Raw genomic sequence first — 12,136 nt, 5'->3', positions numbered from 1 at the left:
ATATATTCTTATTATAATTTTATTAGTTTCATGAATAAATTATTTTATTAAAAAAAAAAAAAAAAAAAAAAAAAATTTAAATCCTGGGCCCTGTGCGGGGATTATTTAACCTGGTGCTGTCGGGCAATGCTGCATATATATATCCTGGTGCTGCGGATATATATCCTGGTGCTGCGGATATATATCCTGGTGCTGCCGGCGGTGCAGGGGGGGGGGAGAGCGACATTTATCGCCGTCATCATCCTCGCGTCCGCTGGCAACGACGGCCATCGCATCATGCGAAAAAGGCAATGTCCTACGCGGACTTGAACCCTGGTTCGCACGGTGATAATCCCACGCTCTAAATTGGCGCCACAGGACTCTTGCATCAATATGGATTTTTATGAGATATTTGAATTAAAGAGAAATGTTTTAGTAAAAATATTATTTATCCACTTATTTCAAAAAGATAAAATAAAAAACAAAACTACTTTTATCTTTTTGAAATAAGTGGATGGTTTATATATTTGTTCTATGTAACGAAACGTAAAACAATTTATAGTATTATTGGCGCTATATACGTTTTATGATATCAATATGGATTTTTATATTTGAATTAAAAAGAAATATTTTTTAGAAAAAATTCGTCCACTTATTTCAAAAAGAATACAAAATAAAACTACTTTTATCTTTTTGAAATAAGTGGATAAATAATATTTTTTCTAAAAAATTATTTTTAATTCAAATAGCTCATAAAACCCCATATTGATATCATAAATCGTATATGGCACCAATAATACTACAAATTGTTTTACGTTTCTTTACATAGAAAAATATATACACCATCCACTTATTTCCAAAAGATAAAAGTAGTTTTATTTTGTATCTTATCTTTTTGAAATAAGTGGATGAATAATATTTTTTCTAAAAATTATTTTTTTTAATTCAAATATGTCATAAAAATCTATATTGATAATATGAATCCCGTGGCGTCAATTTAGAATTTAGAGCGTGGGATTACCACCGTGCGAACTAGGGTTCAAGACCGAGAAAAACATTTTTTTGTGTAATATATCAAACATGTTTTTTTTTTATTATATACATTTATAATTATATATGATTATATATAATTATTATATGTAATTATTATATATAATTATTATATATAATTATATATAATCATATATAATTATAAATGTATATATAATTATATATAAATACAGGGGCGTTCCAACCCGGGTGTGCAAAGAGTGCAGGGCACACGGGCGCCACGGGGGCGGCACACTCATGAAAATTTTTTCAAAAACAAGTCCTACCTCTTAGAAAATTGTTTATTAAAAAAACTTTTTTATTGAGTCCTTTTAAATCGAAACATATAAGAATATAAAAAGATATAAGTAGAGGCGGCAAATTTAGTGTGGCACCCCGGTGACCCCGGCGCCAAGTACCCTAGGAACGCCCCTGTATAAATAAAAAATTCTCCTGCAATCTTTCAAAGTGAAAGCGAAAGACACAGGAAAGAAAAAAAAGTAACATTCAATATGTGTGTGTGTGTGTGCGCGCCGTGCGGCAATATCTTATTTGCAAACAAATAACAATCAGCCGCGCGGCAACAACGCACGAACTCGGAAGATGTGCAGTCCACTTTTCGTCGCCGAAGAGAGAGGAACCAAGATGCCGCGACGTAAGTATTTCATATAATCTCTCTCTCTCTCTCTCTCTCTCTCTCTCTCTCTCTCTCTCTCTCCCCCTCCCTTTTTTATCTAATAATTTTTTTTATCTATTTTAGCAAGAAGTGAAGGATACGTCATCCCGAAGAGGAAGACAGTAGACGCGAAGACGGCGACGGCGCCGCTGCCAGCGGACGCGAAGACGGCGACGGCGCCGCTGCCAGCGGACGCGAAGACGGCGACGGCGCCGCTGCCAGCGGACGCGAGGACGGCGACGGCGCCGCTGCCAGCGAAGGCGAGGACGGCGACGGCGCCGCCGCCAGCGGATGCGAGGACAGCGACGACGCCGCTGCCAGCGGATGCGAGGACGGCGACGACGCCGCTGCCAGCGGATGCGAGGACGGCGACGACGCCGCTGCTAGCGGACGCGAGGACGGCGACGGCGCCGCTGCTAGCGAACGCGAGGATGATGATGACTCCGCTGCCAGCGGACGCGAGAATGATGATGGCCCCGCTGCCAGCGGACGCGAGGATGATGATGACCCCGCTGCCAGCGGACGCGAGGATGGCGATGACCCCGCTGCCAGCGCAAACAGTAAGACAGGTACTATTATATGTAATATTTTTTTACACACACACACACACACATATATATATATATATATATATATACACAGATTGCTATCGATTTATTTAGCTATCTGCCTCTCTGTCTATCGATCTACCTATCTATCTATCTATCTATCTATCTATCTGTCCCTCTGTGTTCCTGTCTCTGTCTCTCTGTTTCTTCTCTTTTCTACATTGCATTCTTTCATATCTGCACACGTATATAATAATTTTCAACATTACTTAAATAATAAAAATAATTATATACATACATATATACATACATACATACATATAAATATATATATATATATTTTCATGTATGTATGTATGTAATTATTTTTATTTAAGTAATGTTGAAAATTATTATATACGTGTGCAGATATGAAAGAATGCAATGTAGAAAAGAGAAGAAACAGGGAGACAGAGACAGGAACACAGATAGATAGATAGATAGATAGATAGATAGATAGATAGATAGATAGATAGATAGATAGATAGACAGGTACATAGCTAAATAAAACGATAGGTATGTATGTATGTATGTATATATCCGATCTTTTCTGTACACCCTGTGTATGTATATTTACACACACATACACACACACATCTCTGTGTGTTTTTGTCTGTCTCTTCTTTCTTTTCTACATTGCATTTTTTCATACATGCACACGTATATAATAATAAATATTTTCTACATTACATAAATAAAACTAATTACATACATGTATGTATGTATATATGTATGTAATTAGTTTTATTTATGTAATGTAGAAAATATTTATAATTATATACGTGTGCATGTATGAAAAAATGCAATGTAGAAAAGAAAGAAGAGACAGACAAAAACACACAGAGATGTGTGTGTGTGTGTATGTGTGTGTAAATATACATACACAGGGTGTACAGAAAAGATCGGATATATACATACATACATACATACCTATCGTTTTATTTAGCTATGTACCTGTCTATCTATCTATCTATCTATCTATCTATCTATCTATCTATCTATCTATCTATCTATCTATCTATCTATCTGTGTTCCTGTCTCTGTCTCCCTGTTTCTTCTCTTTTCTACATTGCATTCTTTCATATCTGCACACGTATATAATAATTTTCAACATTACTTAAATAAAAATAATTACATACATACATACATGAAAATATATATATATATTTATATGTACGTATGTATGTATATATGTATGTATATAATTATTTTTATTATTTAAGTAATGTTGAAAATTATTATATACGTGTGCAGATATGAAAGAATGCAATGTAGAAAAGAGAAGAAACAGAGAGACAGAGACAGGAACACAGAGGGACAGATAGATAGATAGATAAATAGATAGATAGATAGATAGATAGATAGACAGGTACATAGCTAAATAAAACGATAGGTATGTATGTATGTATGTATATATCCGATCTTTTCTGTACACCCTGTGTATGTATATTTACACACACATACACACACACACACACACATCTCTGTGTGTTTTTGTCTGTCTCTTCTTTCTTTTCTACTTTGCATTTTTTCATACATGCACACGTATATAATAAAAAATATTTTTTACATTACATAAATAAAAATAATTACATACATGTATGTATGTATATATGTATGTAATTAGTTTTATTTATGTAATGTAGAAAATATTTATTATTATATACGTGTGCATGTATGAAAAAATGCAATGTAGAAAAGAAAGAAGAGACAGACAAAAACACACAGAGATGTGTGTGTGTGTGTGTGTATGTGTGTGTAAATATACATACACAGGGTGTACAGAAAAGATCGGATATATACATACATACATACATACCTATCGTTTTATTTAGCTATGTACCTGTCTATCTATCTATCTATCTATCTATCTATCTATCTATCTATCTGTCCCTCTGTGTTCCTGTCTCTGTCTCTCTGTTTCTTCTCTTTTCTACATTGCATTCTTTCATATCTGCACACGTATATAATAATTTTCAACATTACTTAAATAATAAAAATAATTATATACATACATATATACATACATACATACATATAAATATATATATATATATTTTCATGTATGTATGTATGTAATTATTTTTATTTAAGTAATGTTGAAAATTATTATATACGTGTGCAGATATGAAAAAATGCAATGTAGAAAAGAGAAGAAACAGAGAGACAGAGACAGGAACACAGAGGGACAGATAGATAGATAGATAGATAGATAGATAGATAGATAGATAGATAGACAGGTACATAGCTAAATAAAACAATAGGTATGTATGTATGTATGTATATATCCGATCTTTTCTATACACCCTGTGTATGTATATTTACACACACATACACACACACACACATCTCTGTGTGTTTTTGTCTGTCTCTTCTTTCTTTTCTACATTGCATTTTTTCATACATGCACACGTATATAATAAAAAATATTTTTTACATTACATAAATAAAAATAATTACATACATGTATGTATGTATATATGTATGTAATTATTTTTATTTATGTAGTGTAGAAAATATTTATTATTATATACGTGTGCATGTATGAGAGAATGTAGAAAAGAAAGAAGAGACAGAGAGACAGGAACATATATATATATACTATATATGTATATATATATATATATATATATATATATATATATCACTCAGGAAAAATCGTCTTCAAATGATATCAGGAATCTGCCATAAACTTTTTCGCCAATTCTGGGACACCCTGTATATCTATACATACCTGTATATAAATATATATATATGTAAATATAAAATTTCTTTTTTTTTGCAGCGAATTAACACCGCGGTACGTAAGGCGGTGAACAAGGAGCGGGCGCGTCAAAGAAAATACGCCGATCGCCGCCTTCATACTCCTGCAGCACCAGGATACGTGCTTGCGCCGCCGACAGCACCAGGATATATACCGCCAGCAGCACCAGGATATATATATGCACCGCCGACAGCACCAGGATATATATATGCACCGCCGACAGCACCAGGATATATATCCGCACCGCCGGCAGCACCAGGATATATATATGCACCGCCGGCAGCACCAGGATACGTGCCCGCACCGCCGGCAGCACCAGGATACGTGCCCGCACCGCCGGCAGCACCAGGATACATGTCCGCACCGCCGGCAGCACCAGGATACGTGCCCGCACCGCCGGCAGCACCAGGATACGTGCCCGCACCACCGGCAGCACCAGGATATATATCCGCACCGCCGGCAGCACCAGGATACATGTCCGCACCGCCGGCAGCACCAGGATACGTGCCCGCACCGCCGGCAGCACCAGGATACATGTCCGCACCGCCGGCAGCACCAGGATACATGTCCGCACCGCAGGCAGCACCAGGATATATATCCGCACCGCCGGCAGCACCAGGATATATGCCTGCCTAGATTTTTATTTTATAATATTTTTTTTTCATTTTATTACATATTAGTCACACTTTTTTTTTTAGTTATATATAATTGATGACAATATGGTATAAGGTTTTTTTTATTTTTATATGGTATGATCAAATGTATTTTGTAAAATTGACAAAATAAAAAAATATAAAAGAATATTTTATTTTATAACAACACCTGCCGAAAGATAAGTTGTAGAAATCTCTACTTATAAAATAGAATATTGTTATTTCACATTGTGTGAGATAGCACGGATGGCATATTATATATATATATATATATATATAATATGCCATCCATGCTATCTGCTCACACAATGTGAAACAACAATATTCTATTCTGTTAAAACTCTTATAACAATATTCTATTCTATAAGTATAGATTTCTACAACTTATATTATATATAATTATTATTTTATTTTATTTTACTATTTATTATTTTATTTTATTTTATTATTTTATTATTTATTATTTTATTATTTTATTATTTATTATTTTATTTTTCTTTATTATTTTATTTATTATTTTTTCTTATTTTTTAATTTATTTATTATTATTTATTATTTTTTATTATTATTTCTACATATATATATAAGTATGTAGGTATATAATATGCCAATATTATATATATATATATATATATATATATATATATATATACACATAAATATAATATTGGCATATTATACCATATTTTCTCTCTCTCAAATCATTCGCATACAATTATGAACGAGCAATTTGAGAGAAAGAGAGAGAGAGAGAAAGAGAGAGAGAGAGAGAGAGAGAGAAAGAGAGAGAGAGAGAGAGAGAGACTGTGTATCAGAAGACAAGACAGCATGAGAGAGACAAAGATAATATGACTGTCTGTCCTTGTCTAACTGCACGATTGCAGCTCCATCTATCGCGACATCGCGCAACTAATTTTGTGCTCTGTATTATTCCCAAATGTCATTTCGCACATACACATGTGAATGAAATATTCCATAACCAAGATCTTTTTTATTAGACTTCTAAACTTATTTCTGCAAGCTCACTAATATTCCTTTATGCAATCTTTTCCGCGAAGTGGTCTTATTTTGTACGTATAAATTGTGAAACTTTTATACAAGCAAATATTGTTATGACGTGACGCGAGAAGCCAGAAAAAAAACTCGTATTTAAAAATTTTTTGTTTTTTTATCACAAATTGAGACAGCTTCGCAGTTTATTATTGTATTAACTTTAATCGTGGAAAAGCATTTGTTATTCTATTAACGCAATAAAAACTTCTTGGTGTTGGAAAATATAATCGGTTCGGCCGATAATAGTAGACCTCCGGCATCCCCTTAAGTCTAGTATAAACTCGATTGCTTCAGCCGTTATTGAGGATTCGAAATTTATAATAGACTCAAATGTCCGACTCGCGTTAAGATACACGGTGTCTCGGCTACGCCCTTAACTGGTCGCGAGACACTACCGTGTCTCTTGATTATATTAAAGAAATAACTATCTAACTGTATGGATTTTATACTTTTATACTTTTATGTTCTTCAACCAAAGCACAGAAAAAGAAGAAAAATATTATTTAAATAAAATTATTAAAATAATGAAGAATATTAAAATAAAAATTTAAATAAATAAAAATAACCTAAAAATAATTTTCTCTTCTATAGCATTTAATTTACTAATGTTTTTCAGAGGAAAATCAAATTTTTTAAAAATACTATTTCCATCATCATCTCTTATTAATATTCTATCCTCTTGTGATCCAATCTTTCTTAAAATTATTTGCATATCTTCACATATTTGCGATTGTTTTAAATCAGAGGTTTTCAAACTTATTTGGTCTATTGCCCCCTTTCAAGTATAAAAATTATTCAGCGCTTTCTTGAAAAATGATATATTTGTATTTTATGTATACTTATATTTCTTATATTGTATATACTTATATTTCTAGCTAAGTTCTACAGCATACAACATAGACACACAGAGTAAAGTAAGATGTTGTGAATAAAACACCTTGGAGCTTGAAATTATAAAATAATTTATTAAAATCAATCATAGTAACATTCGCATTAATAACTTTCTCACGTAACTTATATTATATAAAAAAAATAACTATATAACTGTATGGATTTTATACTTTTATACTTTTATGTTCTCTAACCAAAGCACAGAAAAAGAAGAAAAATATTATTAAAATAAAATTATTAAAATATAAAGAATATTTAAATAAAAATTTAAATAAATAAAAATAATTTAAAAATAATTTTTACTTTTCTATAGCATTTAATTTGCTAATGCTATTCAGAGGAAAATCAAATTTTTTAAAAATACTATTTTCATCATCATCTCTTATTAATATTCCATTCTCTTGTGATCCATTTTTTCTTAAAATTATTTGCATATCTTCACATATTTGCGATTGTTTTAAATTAATAATATTTAATTGACGTAAGACTTGTCGTTTGAATGCAATATTTAAAAGAAATTTATAAAGTACATATTATAGAAAATGTTCAATTAATAATAGCATTTCGGTACTTTGTGTGTGTGTGTGTGTGTGTATGTGGGGTGTGTGTGCGCGCGCGCGCGCGTGTATGTAAGTACAACAAAAGTTACTACAAATAGAGGTTATAGATTTGATCTGACAACACTGGCTTCAAATTAGAGTTGTTAATATATATTTATTTTGACGTTTTGACCATGCGGGTTGTGATCCTTTTCAAAAATACAATTAAAACTTTTTAAAACATATAAACACAATCAGACACTCTAATTAAAACGAACGGGAACTGTAAATTAGAGACTTAGAACGAGTTACAGCATTTCGTCTTTAAGATGTAAGCGCAAATTATGATTCGGAGAGATTTAACTTATGTCACAATAATAAAATATATATCGAGTTTTGTTTATGTCGTCATACCTTGACAGAACACACTGTACTAAAATTAATAACATTGCCAAGTAAGTATGTCGAAGGTTACATCAATTTCTAAACAAACAATCATACGTAGTGCTAAAACTTTCTGTGTCTCCCCCCCCCTCCCCCGAGCGACCTTATCGGGGAGCGAAATGTACTTTACGAATTCCCTGTGCGGCTTCCTGGATTGGTTTGAGAATGGTGTTGGTGCTCGTGGCGGCCATTCTCTCGTACGTCGCTAGTGGAGGTTCGTCCGAAGTTATCTCCAGGAACGCTGGTTTCAGTCAGTCGATGGACACGCAGGACACGTCTGTTGGTTGTCCTCTAATGTCGATCCTAAAAGAAATAGCTAATTCGTTCTATGACAGCGTAAGGGCCCTCGTACGGCTGGTCCAATGGTCCCCGCACGCTGTCTACACGTAAAAAGACATGTGTGCATGTGTGCAGTGTCTTGTGTGTGAATGTTCGTGGTCTGTTGTGGTGTGCTGTTTGTCGTGGTCGTATTTCTCGCATCGTCTGTCGTAATTTTTCCAGGAATGGAAACGGGTCCTGAGATGGCTCCTCCCTTGGTATGGTATTAACTTTGTTTTTTTATTTGCAAATTTTTTTTTGTTGTCACTATTTTTTTTTTGTCAATAATACTCCGTTTTTTCGTACGATCCCCTATGATTTTTCCGCATGTCAAGCGCTACTTATTTCCGCAGACAGGGGCACCAATAAAGACGAACGCCCTCGGTCCCCCTTCGACATTTAAAAATAAATAAAAAATTGGGCATTAAAATTGGGGGAGCTTCAGCGCCGAAATAATAAAAGGGCGCCCCAAATTGCCACGCCAAGGCTCCGCAGAATTTTTTCAAGAGGGGCAATTTTTCCATCCCAAAGTTTTAAGAATTTTTATACATTTCTTTGTTTCTTTAATCATATACACCTTTTCGTTAAGAAGCTTTCTCACCGCGACAAGATAGGTGTATGCAGAGAAAGATGTGTTATCTTTTTTTATTTTTTTTTAATTATATATATTTTTTTTATTGTTTTTTATTTAATTTTTTAAATTTTATTGAAATTTTTTTTTAGTAATTTATACATATTTTATACTTTTTTTTAAATTTTGTTGTTTATTTTTAATTTTAAAAATTAACAAAAATGTATTAATGTTTTTAAATTATTTTTAATAATTTTAATTTTTTTTTATATATTATATATTATACGTTTTGATCTTAAAATTATATTTTAATTTTATGTTATATTTGTGTTAGGAAATGCAAGTGCAATTCTCCTATCATCGAGAGCAAAATCATCTATTATTTTTTTAATAAATTCTTGACTTTCCTTTTTTATTTGTTCTCTGTGTACACTTAGCATGCAAAGACCGCTGATACGATCTTGGCACATGGTTGATCGTAGCCAAGTTTTTACTCGCCGTAACGTACTGAAGGATCGTTCAATGGTGGCTGTAGTTACCGGTAAAGCTAAAGATTTAAGAAGCAAAGTTTGTATCTTAGGTACAAATTTTGCAGCTTTAATCATATCTTCAGCTGTAGATAAATCAGGGTTTGAATTTACTATTTGATACCAAACACGTTTTTCTTCGTTTAAATTACATTTGTAAGTCTTTTCGATAGATTGAAATATATTGTTACATTGATCGTGATTAACTTTACGTAGTTCTTGTGGGTAGATATTAAAGAGCTGAAAAACGGTGATATTTTCTTCTGAAAATCTCGTATTTAATGAAGTTTTAATTGAGTCAATATATGGTAAAAATACTGATAATTTATAATAAGTATGTGGGTCATTTGTATTATAATTTGCTCTTTTCGTTTGGTGAATAGCAGTTCGAGGTATTTTTAATTGAATATCAAGCTCGGTGCACAAATCCTCACATTCTTTGTAAATATATGTAAAGACATCACTCTGTCGATCGTGGTCTAATATTGTAACCAATTGTTTAATATGATTTTGAGCATCAATTAAATTGATGTCTTTATCTTGCAATTTAAGTGTAATTGGTTCCAATAAAGTTGAATATTTAGAAATAATAAATAAACATATCACAAACAATGGCTTTGTGGCAGCACAATAGAGCATATAGGACTTAGTTTTAGCATTGCTTGTACTATTCGAAATTTTATCAAGTTCGTCCAAAATTTTTATAAATCCCTCTTTAAATTTACGAATAGATTTATGTTGTTCACACCATCGTGTTTGACAAAGCATTGGAATTGAAGGAACTAACTGTCTTCGAATGTTACTCTCCCTGAAAAATTTAATTATTTCTTTGATTATTCCAATTGCGTTTCGAATTTCTGGTAGTGCATTCAAGTCATTGATTACTAAATTTAATCTATGTGAGGCACAATGAATAAAATTAATATTTGGGTACTTGCATTGAATAATGGCTTTTACTCCATTTTCTTTTCCTGCCATGGTTGAACACCCATCATAGCCTTGACCCACACATTTTTCCATATTTAAATTTAATTTTTGGCATTTTTCCAAAATCACATTTGCAATGGAATGAGCGTCAAATTTTTTTAATGCAACATATCCCAAAAATTCTTCATGCAAGGACAATTTTTCGTTCTGAAAAAAAGCAAATCTGATTCCAAATGAAAGTTGTTCAACTCCAGCGATATCTGTTGTTTCATCGGCTAAAATCGAGAAGCCTTCGGATGCATTAGCTAATTTCACTATATCTTTAGTAATAACTTTTTCGCAAATGTTGATTAACTCATGCTCAATTCTCACTGAAGTGTATTGAGCATTCTTTGGCCCTCCCAAGTGCTCTTTTAAAATATTATTGCCAGATTCAATTCGAAACTTCAGCAAATCTCTGAAATTTCCTTCATCCGATTTTTTACCGCGCAATGGAAGATCATGTGTACCACAAAAGACAATTATAGATATAATGGGCTCTAGTTTCTTTCGATTTATTTCAATTAATTTAGCTCTGGAATCGGAAATTAGATTAATAATGCATACTTTTTTATTTTGCATAATATGAAGAAAATTCGTACCATCTTCAACGGCACTTATATGCCATTGTGATTTTTCGTGATTATGTGCAGCTTCGTGGAATTTCTTATATTTGTTAAACGCTTTTATAATAAAAGCACCTTGAAAACCTCTATGTACATTTTGTTTAAAAATAACGCAAAATTTGCACAAACCACCTCCAGAAATTTCAGAGTATGCTAACCATGAATATAATTTTAACCAATCGGCACAAAAATTTCGCTGTTGCCCTTCATTTTTAAAATTATATTTTTCCGAAGGAACCCAAATATTAGTCATTACGTCATATTTCTGCTCGTTAGATAATTTTAAATTAATATAATGTCCTATGTCGTATTTTTCAAAATTTTGAGAAACGATTATATCGGCAGTAAGAGTATCTTGAACTGATGTGAAAGGATCATTGAAAGAGCAAACACTAACTGATGGCATGGAGGTGGAAGGAAAAGATTCTTCTTGAGAACTATCATTTTCAAGTCTGGGTTTTTTAAAAAACGATCTTATATCTTTATTCATTTTCAAGGATTAAACAATTAATC

General features: G+C 32.7%; 1 protein-coding gene across 1 annotated transcript; it reads left to right on the top strand.

The window, feature by feature from the left end:
• Positions 1-2,001: 2,001 nt before the first annotated feature.
• LOC146719522 (uncharacterized) lies at positions 2,002-5,359 on the top strand (the record flags this gene model as incomplete). Its single annotated transcript, XM_085490065.1, has 2 exons — positions 2,002-2,253; positions 5,057-5,359. Coding segments are annotated over exons 1-2 (441 nt in total), but the record flags the coding sequence as incomplete, so codon positions are not given.
• Positions 5,360-12,136: the final 6,777 nt, after the last annotated feature.

Source organism: Nylanderia fulva, unplaced genomic scaffold, assembly GCF_048542155.1.
Source record: "Nylanderia fulva isolate GAGA-0341 unplaced genomic scaffold, ASM4854215v1 Scaffold956, whole genome shotgun sequence".
Classification (NCBI taxonomy): Eukaryota; Metazoa; Arthropoda; class Insecta; order Hymenoptera; family Formicidae; genus Nylanderia; species Nylanderia fulva.
This window is presented reverse-complemented; position numbering and strand designations above follow the sequence as displayed.